Raw genomic sequence first — 13948 nt, 5'->3', positions numbered from 1 at the left:
TCATTTTCGACACCGTGTGCAGGTTCAGTGTAAAGTAATACGACAGAACCACGAAGTCAGAATTAAGTAGTAAAGTCCCCTGCTTTTTGGATTGAGTTGTGTTGGCAGGGCAAAGAGCTAACGTTTGTTTTCTCGTTTCCTTTTTTTTTTTGTAAGACTTAAAGGTTTTAGTTTCACTATTTGCTAAAAGCATCTGCAGGGAAATTAAAAAACAACGTGGCTAAAGTATGAACTCAAGTCTGTGGCCATTAGCAGGCAAAAACTATGGATCCAGTCTGAGTTTAAATCCATTCCACGAAGAGCATTTTCCATCATTATTAGTCTGGACTCGAAACATAATTTCACATTTAAAGACTTTCCCTCAAATGATAAATAAACTGTTTTTTTTTTTTTGTTTTGTTTTGTCTTTTTGCCGAATTGAGCTTTTATCTCAAACATTTGTCAATTTGGCATCAACTTTATATTTAAATAAAATGCACGTGTGGACTATCTGCCAGCCCAGAAAACCACAGGAGCCAGTTTTAACACATCCACTTTAAACTATTTATATTTCAAGTTGCATGTGAACATTTTTCTATAAAGCTGCAAACGGATTCACTGCACGGGCGTGGAGTGCGTCTTTATTTTATTTTTTTTTCACCCCCATAGCGGTGCACGAGAGCAGCATCTGCACTGGGACCAGATAGATAGTGTTAAATAGAGTCGAAAAAGTCATTTTATTACCATCCTTCATTTATCTCCAAATCTAATAGTCCGTGAAAAGAAAATATGAATACATTTCAATACATTTCAACAAATCATCTAAGATGGTGGGAGTCGTTTTTAGTTTTTTTTATTTTATTTTATTTTTATTTATTTATTTTTTGCCGCTATAGACGAGCATGCACGAGCACACGCACGCGTTTCCTCTGCTGCTATGTGTACATTTTTTTTTCCTTTTGGGACGTTAAATTTGCTGTGTGGCTCTTTTCGGGCATGTGCGACAAGCCTTTACGAGGGTGCAGACTGACAGATCGTGGCTCCGTGCACACACTGCCAGTGTTAACCATGATCAGTGGCGGCTGCTGATGTGATCTCTGCCTAATGGGGCGGTCAAGCAAGCTGCAGCCAGGAACAATGAGGGGCCAGACTAATACACCAACTCTCCCTAAATCTATGAAATCCGACAAAACGCAGGAAAGAAAAATTAGATTGTAAAATTAGATTCCCGAACAATTAAGTAAGGCAAGAGGGGGGAAAAAAATCCGGTTTTACACCGAGGAACAACCGCCGTGATTAATCGATTTAATTTGCACATTACTGGAGGGCAAAGTGTTGGATGTTAATTTTGGATAAACAGAAGATGCAGACTGGGGAGTGAATTTACTTATTATCGACTGGCAGGAAAAGTTGTGACAGCGTGTTTAAAACACGGCAAGCCTTTACGTTCAGACTGAGCTGGTGCCTCACACACGTATATATATCTATATACACACACAAACACACATATGCGCGCCTACTGCAAAAGCCCCCCCCCCCCCCCCCCCCCCACACACACACACACCCACACCCACACACATATACGCACACACATAAAGAGTTAAAATTATTTGTGCAACTAACCATGCAATTATTCTTCCATCGGAACTGTACTAAATGGATTATCGTGGTGGAAAAAAGGGGGTCTGTTTTGGTGATGCATCCTATAAAAAGAACCCATTAGTTTAACACAGCACTCATGTTGAGATCAACCTCAAACACTAATGAAACCAATAACCTCCAACGCATTGCATTCTTGTATTTTTTTAATCCTTTAATATAGTACGAAATGTATCCAAACATTTTTTTTGTTGTTTTTGTAAACTAAATTTTACATATGAGCGCATTTCTCCATAAATACCGATCATTTCTAACATGTTACCGGTCCTTTACATGCGGATAAATATGGAAAATTGAGCTACTTACATAATACTTCCTTTCAGACAAAGCAATTGACAGAGATTTTATAATTATCACTACATAAACAGATTGACACGGAATTTCAGGCTTTCACTACACGATTTATCGACATGACATTAAATAACAACAATGATACTGTGCTACTCAAACTGGACCTTGGACGAAAATGTTGCACTGAATAGGCTACAAAAGCACATTAATACTAAGAGTCGGTTAAGTCGACGTGTAGACTGTAGTAATACTGAATAATTCACATTTGGTACACAACTATAACATTCTTTTCAATGAAGTCTATTCATCGCAGTATTCTTAAAACCATCTCATTTTTCCATATATCTAGGGACCACATTTTTCACAAATTCCCTTAAACTGTGATAGAACTATTTACAAAATAAAATATTACATTTTTTTTCAACTTGGTGAAATCCTTATGTACAAAAATTCAGGCCTCTACCCGCAGATAGCATGCTTTTTGAGATCTCTCTCTTCTTCCTTTTTTTTTTTTTTTTTTTGAGCAGTCTCTCAGTAAAAATAAAGACTCAAAGAAATATTTAGGGGGGAAAAGTTTAAGTAGGTGGCTGTCCTTGCCTCCTTTATGTCCATGCATTCTCTTTCACTGACATTAAGGCAGCCTTTTATTGATCGTTTGGGCCTCCCGTGTTTTTTTCAGTCCTCGTTTCACTGGCTGACTTGATAAAGTCTTTGATTCCAAGCAGTTTTATTTATTTCTTTATTTCTGCAGTCTTTTTCCCCTTTCTTTCTTTTTCTTTTTCAAAAATATTTACACGTACCATTCATTGAAATTTGACGACAGCGTGCTGTGGCTGGTTGTGTGGTGTACTGCTGAGGCTGCTGGTGATATGGAGCTGCTGCTCTGGTTCTCTGTGGACGGTGATACTATGGTGGGAGGTGTCGACGACTCGTACCCTGAACTGGCCGCTGGAGATGGCTGCGATCCTGCATTGTTGGATTCGTGGACCTGCGAGTAATGAGAAACGTGTTTTGAGAATCGTGGTGCACCGTGGGGGTTTTTGTTTTCGTTTTTGTTTTTGATCAAACACAGAACATAAGAACCTCATCAAAACAAATTAAAAGTCCTAATCTGACTGTTGGGGGACATGTGCAGAATTCTAAAAAACACAAAAAAAAAGAAACAAAAAAAGCATACCCAAAACATAATTATTCCCATTAAGATCTTAATCTGATTTGTCGGTTAAAGAAAGAAAGTGTCAAGACAAATTAACTTGTGTTTCTGTTACTACACTGAAGGAAAAAAAGGAGGGGGAAAAAACTGGGACATCCTGTTAGAATAAAATCATACAAATAAAGAAATATTTTGTATCCTGGTTTCCAGTCACACATTGAAAGCAGCAAAAAAAAAACAGTCTGTGAATTGCACTTGCACACAGATAAACATTGCAGGAATACAAAAAAATACAATAATAATAATAATAAAACGGGTTTTACCTTCATGTGTTTTCGGAGGGAGCTGGGGTGTGTGTATGACTTGTCGCACATTTTGCAGAGATAGGGCTTGTCCGATGTGTGGACGTGCATGTGTTTCTTGCGGTCACTGCTGTTTGCAAACCGCCTGTCGCAGCCTTCAAACTCACATTTAAAAGGCTTCTCACCTAAACGAAGCAAGAAAAATAACAATATAGTGTTTGACACCGATGGGGCTTTAACATTATTATTACACATTTTTATTTTGACTTTACATAATTGAAGATGTAAAACAGTAACCAGAGTAAAGATTTATATTTTTTAATAGTCATTTGGATTGGATTGCCTTGCAATAATTATCTACTGTAAATACATTTGAATCAGCTCATTTAGATGTGCATAAATAATATCAATTTGAATTTAAATATTATTTTAAATGTAATAGAAAATAGAAAATCTGGGGAAGCAAAAAGAAAAGCCTATAAAATATTTTCTGTCGACAGCTGCACTGAGTCAAATGTCAGTGAAGATACTGCAGCTGCCTTATAAATAATAATCCTGATTGCATGCATATTTTGGATGAGGCATTCTCAGCACTGATTTTGGCACTAAGAAAAAAAAACGGTCAATCTGTGCGGATCTTACCGGTGTGAGTCCTTTTGTGTATTTTTAGATTTTCCGATCGAGCAAATACTTTGCCACAGCCGGGGAACGGACACGGAAAGGGCTTTTCACCGGTGTGTACTCTGATATGATTTACAAGTTTGTATTTGGCTTTGAATGGCTTTCCTTCTCTGGAGCAGTCCTCCCAGAAGCAAATGTGGTTCGTCTGCTCTGGTCCTCCCACATGCTCCACCGTTAGATGGGTCACAAGCTCGTGCATCGTGCTAAAAGTTTTGTTGCACGACTTTTTGGGATTCGTCAGCTGTTCCGGTTCGATCCACTTGCAGATAAGCTCTTGTTTGATCGGCTGCCTCATGTATCGAAAGAAGGCCCCTGCTCCGTGATGTGCAGCCATATTCATGTTCATGGGGCCATAGCCGTGCAGCTGGGTTGACGCATAGTGGTCAGACCTGGGGCTCGTAACGTGGCCATACTGGTCGGCCCGACCGTACATGTCCCCCGAGAAGCCCAGCCGCATCTGACTGTTGACCACGTTGGAAGAGGCATGGCTTGCTGCTTGCTCGTGGAGCCCTGGGAAGAGCAGGTGCCCGGCTGCATCTGAGTGTCCATGTGGCCCTGCGAAACTTCCGGAGGCAAACAGACTGTGCTGCGCCCCGGTGGCATCCCCAAAACCCCGATTTCTGAAGAGAAAGTCCCTGGTGGAGTTGAAAGCCGCCGTGGAGTAAGAGCCAACGTGGGTCGGGTGGTGATGGTGTCCCAAGGCAGCTGCTGCGTAGCCGGGCGCCTGGGAAGAAAACGCCGTCTGTCCGGAGCCAATATCGTGGGAGCTGTGGTTTATTTTGAAGGCGCCCATCCCATCCGCGAACGGATTTATCCCCAACGCTACTTCTCTCTCTGTGACTTCGCCTGTTGAGTGATGCCGTGAGGAGCCGAAAGTAGTGACTCCTATGGTGGGATACTGCGGTCCTGCGTCCAGGAGCATCTTCAGTCTAGACTCGCTGAGACGACTGAGAGCAGAAATCAAAAAACCACGCGCAGATATTCTTCCTCCCCCTCTCTGTATCTCTTGGACCTCTACACTGAGCAAACTCTCAAATCCACCGAATTTCTGTTTACTTTTTAAGACGCGAGGAATCCCCCTATACCGCTCATCCGATGCACACGCAAAATCGTGTATACATGCAATATTGTCTTTTGCGGTTTATCTTCCTGTGGCGCAACTTTCACCTCCTCAGTCAGGCGGTGAGCTCTAGACTGATAGTCGCAATCATTCCTGCAGATAAATGAATTGAAAAGACAACACAGTCCAGCCCTGATGAATGGGAGAGGAGGGGGGTAGTCACGTGGCTCCGGAGCTTCTCGTTCATTGGCGGAGCCCCTTTCCCCCCAATAACATCCACTCACCAAATAACAATCCACGGTGCAGGGCCCTCACTTCTATTGGCCTCTTTGCATCATCAATCCCAGATATTGTGAGAATGCTGACTGTGAATTTGGTTAAAGGGCTGAATAACAGCAAAACAAAAGTTGGGAAACACAAGACAACAATTGGCTTCGTAGAAAGTAAGTCGAAGCCCGTTTTGCAGCCACGGAGTGCAGAAGGGTTACAAACCAAACGTTGCCTTTGTTGCCATGGCCATCAGATTACCAAGCACGCCCTTTTTTTGTTTGTGTAATTGGTAACGTTTTGTACAGTTAAGCGCTCAGGCTGACAGATGCGTCAATCTGTTTGTCTGCTTTCAATGATTATTATCTGACACTTCTCTTATTTATTGCACGTGGGACAGCATTCAGGAGATCATGAAACCTGACAGAGTTCTAACCTGGACCCGTCATCACGTGTGCCAGGTACAGGTATAGAGAGACACGGTTTAGATGTGTTTCATTCGGAAAACTTAGGGGAACCGCTATTTGAAGTTCATTTGGGGTCATCACTCTCTCGAAAGGCAGGGGATTATCACTTTATCTGTTTCACTTCAAATGAGTCCATACAACGTTTTGTTTTCTTCCTCTTGTGCGCAGTCCGAGTTTTGTAGCTCTGTTTCACTTCAACACTGTGTTTCGGCGTCCACTGAAGCGCACACCAGTGGAACATCTGTGCTTTAGATTTCCACATCATGCTCACCAGCACCCCGCGTTCACAAAGGTTACCTTGAATATATAGGCCAGTATTTAACTTGGATCTACAACTATACCTAATGTATCCATCACGGTTTGGCTGAGCTTGCGCGACTCACTCAAAATTTTTTTTTTTTTTTTTTTTTTTAGCAGACCAGCAATGCATAACCTGTGTGTAAAACGTTGTGGGTTGTCGAAGTTATCAAGTGGGATTTGCGGCGCTCTCTGCAGGAACCTCCGGCTGCTAGAGTTCAAAGCCACACGCACAGACGTGCCATACAAACCATTAAAATATCTTCTTGGCTACTAGACTGGCTTCTACAAGCCATTCTCCTAGTCAGCCTTAGGAGACCAAGGAAAGAGAGGAAGTTTTGTTGTTCTCAACTTAACAAGTAGAACTACGACTTGATCCGACCTTTTTTTTTTCCCTTTTAGGTGTCCCCATATTCTGCTATACAAAATTTTGGAGGGATATTTCAACAGGTGGGAAACGGTAAGAATGACATATCATTGATAAGCTGAGAGTATTGTATACAAAATTGAAACATGCAAAGATAAATTAGAGTTGCTGCAGTAGTACATGACACTGCAACGCACTCAAAGTTCCCCGTGTGCCTCAAAATGAATTGAATATATTTAGTTTTAATGCGCAAAAGCTATCCTAATGAAACGGCCAATAATCGGCTATGATATTACATGTGCAGAATTGAAATTGTTAGCAGAAGCTATTTGAGGGTTTAAAGTGAAAGCCAAAGGAGCAAATGCGACGTTTTATGAGACCTCGCTGCATTATTCAGCTTTTTGGTTTGGGATCTCGTACAGCTCCCTAGCTTACTTGTCTCCAAGAGTGAGTGAGTGCATGCACAACTTGGACCAGAAATAGCACTTCAAAGTTTTGCATTACGCTGGTGCTGTGATGCCTCTGAAGGCTGCAGCTGTGAGCCTCATGAGCCACATGCGTAAAGGCCATTTAATAAGCATCTTTTGGATCCGTCACGTCTCAAAATATTGACTCAGTTTCTAATGTGCTGGATATGACGCTGTCAGCAAAGGTTTTGACAAGTCAATCCATAGAAATAACCTAGAGTAATACAGGTTTGCAACTGATTTTCTCTTATCAAAAATGGTAGCTGATTAAAAGTCACTTAATATTCGGTTAATTGCTTTATTTTAATTACTACATCTAAGAATGATGAATTCAGTCACCCTTAAACACAAGTTCAGATAGTGTGCACTTGTTTTTCTCATTAACGGAAATGCTGACGAGCGACTCTGAAAATAATTTGGGGTTTTAGACTTGACTCTACAAATTACGAACCACGTAGAAGACAAACAGCACCTATTAAAACACCTCGTATCTGACATCAGATTGACCACTACTTTATGGATTTCACAAAGTCACAGTCATCTTTTTTCCCTGCAAACAGAGATGATAAAACTTCAGTCAAAAATGAGCCGCACATGTCGAATTGGTGTATATAACGCATACTCCCAAAATGTAAAAAAAAACAAATAAGGAAAAGTCAAAGTAATGGCAGTGTCACAAGAGAAAAAAAATCTAATACAACTTACACAGTTATGATATTGCAACACAATTATTGCAGTGTCGGCATGCAAGATTGTTTCACCGAAAAAGTCAACCATGCTGAAAATTATAGTCCGTGTGAAGCTATATAAACAAATTAGTCAGCATTGTAATAACTAACCATTTGATTTCTTTTAGTCTGCTGACGGTTTAAAAAAGACAAAGTCCGTGTAGAAAAAAATACCCATCTGGAGGATAATTTATAAAACCGCATGGCGTTTTGTTACGATTTGTAGCTATTACTGTCTTTCTGTTACGCATTCAAACAAAGATAGAAAAATAATCACGGTTAGTTTTATCCTTTGCAGGATAAGCTTGTATCGGTACTTACAGTGGGCTACAGAAACGAATTATTTTGAACTTAAGTCTGCGACGGCACCACCTTCTGTGACCCTCATCTGCTACCGTCCTGGGTCTAAAGCAAAATTACCCCGGATCATAACAACAGGTCCCGTCCATTACATTTTTTTTCCTCGGGACAATGGCCGCAGCTCGCCCTATTCACACATCCTACTCACACGGATCCCACCAGGCAGAGCACGGAGTCAGCTCTGTAGTATGCGCTGAAGGGCAAACGGCTGGATATGTAAATATGTGCATTTATCAAAGCGCATATTAATGGTATGTACTCCGGACTATTTAAAACTACCACGTGGAGTTGTCCTTTGCACAAGTTTTTCTCCGCTGACATCGATCGTTTACGTGCGTAAACTTACGCGTAATTTGTGCGTAAAGCTGCCCTTGACGCTGCAGTGCAAAATAAAGATATCACTGCATTATTTATGATCCTTACAACTTTTACAGCGACAATATGTACACTCTTCGCGGAGCAGTCTGTTTTGTAAGGACATAATCAAAGTGGGGAAATTGCTATTTCATAGCCTCACAGCCTTTGTGAGCCGCAACAAAAGAGAAGCGACTGTATATCGGGATCAACTTTTTAGGACTTTTATTGTACAATAACCTTTGCATAACAACTATTCCTTTTTTTCCTGAGCGTTGCCCGAGGCACTGCGCATGCGCGGTAGCTGCTCGCTGTCACTAAGACATTTTTCTTCACGTTGGAAACTGTCACTGGTGACGTCAATCACAGAGCTCTGACCAATTAGAGCGCAGGGTGATTGTTTAGCTCCACGGGCTGCAGCGCCTACCATGAATCTCTATTCAGTATCAAAGCGTCCTGCTGCTGCCTCTCAACCGAATGGGATTCCATGTAGTCTGCAGATAGACTTAACTTTATAAAGTTTTTTTTCTTTATTTTTTCATTGCGATTAAAATATATTTGTCATCATCATTATTATTTTGCCTGCTGTCAAGTTATTCTAAAATTAGGAAGTAATGAGCGTGGATGCTTTGGGAAGCCCCGTGATGGACCCTACGTTTTCCAAACGGAACACGGCGCTGAGATTAGTTGACTTGGCAGGGGCTCACCACCATCACCATCATCACCACCATACCCCTCAGAGCGTGACAGGCTTCCCGGGGTTCAGCAGCCATCCACACTCAATGGCTCACTCGCACCCTGGGGAGATTACTGCGGAACCCCGCCTGGGGCCGAGTCCATTCGGGCCAGAACACATGGGGCACTCCGCGGCCCTCAAAATCAGCCCAGCCCATCATTATCCCCACCACCATCACCACCACCACAATCATCATATGGCAGGCCACAGTGAAGTGGTCTCCAGTCAAACGGGAGCTTTTGGCCCGGTTCAGGCGACATCGGTCCCCTATTCTATGTCTCACACGGCCCAGGCTTTATCTGCAGGTAGGGATTTCCTCATCCGGAGAGATCTGACAGCTCAAGCCATGCCAGTACTGACTGACCAGACTGCTGGTTCAGCCTCTCACCACGGAATGTTTGTCTCAACAACAGGTAGCTATCCCGGACACTATGGTCATCACCCTGACGCTGGGAACCATACCCTCTTCTCCGGACTCCACCACGAGCAGCCTTCTAGCGGATCACCGGGTGGCCAAACACTGAATGGACAAATAAGGTTAGGACTACCTGGAGAAATGTATGTTAGGTCTGATCACTTGAGTCAAGTGGCAGGCTCCAGGGCTGATCCGTTCTCTGCCTCGCCTTTGCATGGCTACGGTGGTCTGAATCTGAACATGAATCTTAGCGCTCACCACCACCACGGAGCCGGTGCCTTTTTCCGCTACATGAGGCAGCCGATAAAGCAAGAGCTGATTTGCAAGTGGCTGGAGCCGGAGCACTCGCCGAAGAAACTTTGCTCCAAAACTTACAGCACCATGCACGAACTCGTAACGCATGTGACGGTAGAGCACGTTGGAGGACCAGAGCAAGCGAACCATATATGTTTTTGGGAAGAGTGTCCCAGGGAAGGCAAACCGTTTAAAGCAAAATACAAACTTGTAAATCACATTCGAGTGCACACCGGGGAGAAACCGTTTCCGTGTCCGTTCCCTGGTTGTGGGAAAGTGTTCGCAAGATCCGAAAATCTAAAGATTCACAAAAGGACGCACACAGGTCAGTGGCTTAATATTCATAGAAGGAAATGCTGTGATTGTTGGAAATGCACTGTAAATCGTAAAATAGAGCTATCAAGTCGCATTTTGAAATTCAGCTGTGGGGTTTGCACGCTTTCTACTTGCAAGGGAAGTGATTTTTTTGTGGATAATTTTCCATTATTTATTTATTTATTTATTGTAATTTTATTTTACGCAACTTTACGCATTATAATGCACTTTCAAGACCTGTGGCAATTAATCAGTCTGCGCTGCTGCTCGATAGCCTATACAGCAGGACGCAACAGCTACTGGCCACCTGTTTGTTATGAGTTGCATCAGTGATCGCAAGTTTCACAAAGGTTGGGTTTGGGGATTATGGTACAGCTCGCTCAGGCGTTTGACGGTTCAACCTCTTGTTTACACCACAGCAGAAAGACTGAGGCCCACGTCAGGTCCTGTTTAGTTCAGTGCATGTCCTGCCAGACATGACTGGCAGCAAAGCTGGAAAGGTGCATCTTCACTTTTAGCAATAGATATAATGGTTATGATGATGATGATGTGGAGATGATGTTTTTATTTTAGCCTTGGCCACCCACTTCATCTGTTATTAGTATTATTTTTAGTAGTAATATTATTATTATTGTGTTTCATTTTTGTCGCTGTTATTTCAAAATCATGTAAGCTACGTGTAGCTGTGTGTTTCATCAATCTGAAAGTAACCGGTTCATACAGAAAACGTGCTTTTTGGACGATTAAGCCTTTGTACTCTTTAGCTCAAGCAACAAGTTTACAAGTGGAGACGGCTGAAACAGTTTACTAACAGGCAGGTTTGCACAGCTGACTGACTACCTGCATAATGATGGGTGTGCATGCAATGCAGCTCAAAGCATCTCTGATTTAACTGCAAAAACAAATACTGGTGCAACATGGCTGCTTGCCACCCAGTGACGTGCTGTGGAACTAGGAAGGAAAAGAGGCCTGACAATGTCGAGTCAGACTTGTAAATGAATACAATTACTTTTGCCCTTCTTTTTTATCGGTGGCTACATGGCAATATCCCTCTGTTTCATTTTTGCACCCTATGTATTATTCATATAATTTGCTCACATTACCTAAGTACAAATCTGCTAAATTATTTCTGTGTGTTGACTCCCAAGGGGCCTGGTCCTTGGTATCATGTTTAAAACCTATCCGAAAGTGTAGTTATGACTGGGGCTGCCCCTGGGGTCTGCTCCTCGACGGTTTCTTGTACTACACTAATATCCTTGATTGGCTCTCTCAACCCAACAGCTGAAGGTCAAATTGATATTCAGCCCGCAAGTGTAATTAGACAGAGGCAATTACATATTCTCAAAAGCTTTAATCGGGGGAGAAAAATCAGCAGTGGATGATTTCCGTGTAATTTATTCAGATTGTCTTTTTTTTTTTTTTTGCCTTGTCATAATCAGGTAGAAATACTTGTTATTAAAACGCAAAATTAGAGCCAGTCCACAACCGTTTGCAGGATTCAAATTACACACAGACTGCGTTATCGCACAGTAGGTGAAGCCTGGCGGTGGCAGTGCTTTGATTCATCATTATTTTTGAGCCGGTATTACAGGCCTGCTACGTCTGTGCTCGTAGCTTGTCTGTTTTGACTGATGCCTTGATGGATGCATACACCAGGTATAGACCCAGGACAGTAGGGGTTCAGCCCTCATGTTTACACCAGACTGGGAGCTGTCCAGGCGGGCAAACTTTTGTTTTCATAGTGCAAGTGGGAGGAGGGGGGTGTAAATGCCCAAAATAAAATCAAATGGCATTATAAAGATAAACATGAAATAATAAAAGCTGGCACACTTTTACATATTTTTGGCTCTATTCATACAGGTCATAGTTCATTTTCAGCTCGTGCTCTCATATGTTACACTTAACCAGGTTGTTTGTACATTTCATATAAAAGTGAAGACATGTAGGGGGGGGGAAAGTATGTTAATGAAAAGGCAGCTTAGTGCCTCAGGGTGAGTATCACGTGTTCACATTTGAACTCTTTCATTCGCTTATTTGTGTTTTATCTTGTCTCACAAAAACAGGTGAGAAACCCTTCAAATGTGAATTTGACGGCTGCGACAGACGCTTCGCCAACAGCAGTGACCGGAAAAAGCACTCGCACGTCCACACCAGCGATAAGCCCTACAACTGCAAAGTGAGAGGCTGCGATAAGTCCTACACACACCCCAGCTCCCTGAGGAAACACATGAAGGTGCACTGCAAGTCCCCTCCGCCTAGCTCGGGCTATGAGTCGTCCACTCCCTCCCTGGTCTCCCCTTCCTCAGACTTGGGCCGGGAACCAGGCGGCTCCTCGGTGTTGTCAGAGCCGGTGGGAGCCTCCCAGCCCGCGAATTTAAGCGAGTGGTACGTCTGCCACAGCTCAGGTGCCAGCGGCGCCCAAACACCACCCAGCGGGCACTCTACACCGGACCCCGCAGACGAACCACCTTACAGAAACCCAGAACCGAGGGACGCTTTTTAACCCGGCTCAAGCTCACACACACACACACACACACACACACACACACACACACACACACACACACACACACACCAGCAGAGACAGAAACACATTTCCACAAGCTTAACAATTAAAAACGCGGTTTGGCTTTGGTGCCCATGTGCCTGTTTAGGACCACTGGTACCCTTATTTTGGAGGGGGGGGGGGGGGGGGGGAGTGAAGGGGATGAGCCACAAAACAGAAATCCAGAATCAAGAGACGCATTTTAACCACATCGGAAGGAAAATGTGCTAACCTTTAAGACGTGCTAATTTCCAGGCATGTAAAAAGAATATATTTTCAAACATCACTTGTTCAGAGCGGTTGGCTCGGTGCCTACACGCCCTGACGGCCCACAGGTCCACTTACAGAGAGAGTCTTGTAAATCTGTTAGACAATGTGGTACATTATTGTAGGCTTAGGCATGTTGGTGTAAAATTATTATTATTATTATTATTATATTTTTTTTTGTAAATGAGTTTGAACTTCGATATGTTTTTATTTATTTTTCAATCTAACATTGAAGGATTTTGTATTACCGAACCAAAGTGCATGTTTGAATTAGAACAACAACAGCAACGGAGACAAAAAGGAAAAAAAAAATGTACATTTGTAAATTTTTGTAAGTTTCGATGTGTTGATGTTGATAGTTTTGTAAGGATCTGTCTTCGGAGCAGTTTCTTACCGGATACTGCGGCTATTTGTACAAAAACATTTTATGTTTACATCTTACGTCCCCTCCCAAACATTTGTGCAGAGGGTCAGTAATTAAGCTGTTTCATATGCCTGCAGTATTTGATATACGACCGTGAAATTATAAATGTTTTTATCAAAGTGGGCATTTTGTGATTTTTTTTTTGTATCATTGTTGTCTTTTTTTTCTTTCTTTTTTTGAATATCTGAAATCCAGCGGCACTCAAAATGCGTACCGAATTGCCTTGTAATTTGTGAGTATTTTGAATAAATCTTGTATGACAAAAGTTAAATCCCTGAGCTATTCGGGTTCATAGAATTTATCAGGTCTCTTGATAAAGATCACTTTTGTTTTGTTTGTTTGTTTGTTTGTTTTTGGTCACTTAACACGCCTTTATATTATAAAAGAGATTATATATTATTAATATATTTTCTTAAACAATCTGTTGCTGCATAGCTTGAAGGTCAGCTCCACTAACATATCCCACGTTCATGCCTGCTGTTCGGATTCAAAACGTCTTTTAAATTCCGAAGTAATAATC

The 13948-nt window shown here is 42.3% G+C and overlaps 2 protein-coding genes across 3 annotated transcripts; one reads left to right on the top strand and one right to left on the bottom strand.

Annotated features, from left to right (window-relative positions):
• Positions 1 to 588: 588 nt before the first annotated feature.
• On the bottom strand, positions 589 to 5206 carry zic1 (zic family member 1 (odd-paired homolog, Drosophila)). The gene is made up of 3 exons (XM_085468290.1): positions 4027 to 5206; positions 3406 to 3569; positions 589 to 2917 (listed from the first exon to the last, which is right to left on the bottom strand). The coding sequence occupies exons 1-3, from the start codon at positions 4985 to 4987 to the stop codon at positions 2720 to 2722; spliced, it is 1323 nt and encodes a 440-aa protein (XP_085324416.1). The 5' UTR covers positions 4988 to 5206; the 3' UTR covers positions 589 to 2719.
• Positions 5207 to 6640: 1434 nt separating this feature from the next.
• Positions 6641 to 13693, top strand: zic4 (zic family member 4). Of its 2 annotated transcripts, XM_085468289.1 has the most exons (3): positions 6641 to 9473; positions 9582 to 10202; positions 12256 to 13693. In XM_085468289.1, exons 1-3 carry the CDS (start codon positions 9047 to 9049, stop codon positions 12693 to 12695), a joined length of 1488 nt encoding a protein of 495 aa, XP_085324415.1. In that variant the 5' UTR covers positions 6641 to 9046; the 3' UTR covers positions 12696 to 13693. The 2 variants fall into 2 exon arrangements, with proteins under 2 accessions (XP_085324415.1, XP_085324414.1); XM_085468288.1 differs by having other exon boundaries at positions 6641 to 10202.
• Positions 13694 to 13948: the final 255 nt, after the last annotated feature.

This window comes from Copadichromis virginalis, linkage group LG9, assembly GCF_057382275.1.
Source record: "Copadichromis virginalis isolate Kocher_CV1m ecotype Utaka linkage group LG9, C_Virginalis_male_GT1.1, whole genome shotgun sequence".
NCBI classification, from domain to species: Eukaryota; Metazoa; Chordata; class Actinopteri; order Cichliformes; family Cichlidae; genus Copadichromis; species Copadichromis virginalis.
This window is presented reverse-complemented; position numbering and strand designations above follow the sequence as displayed.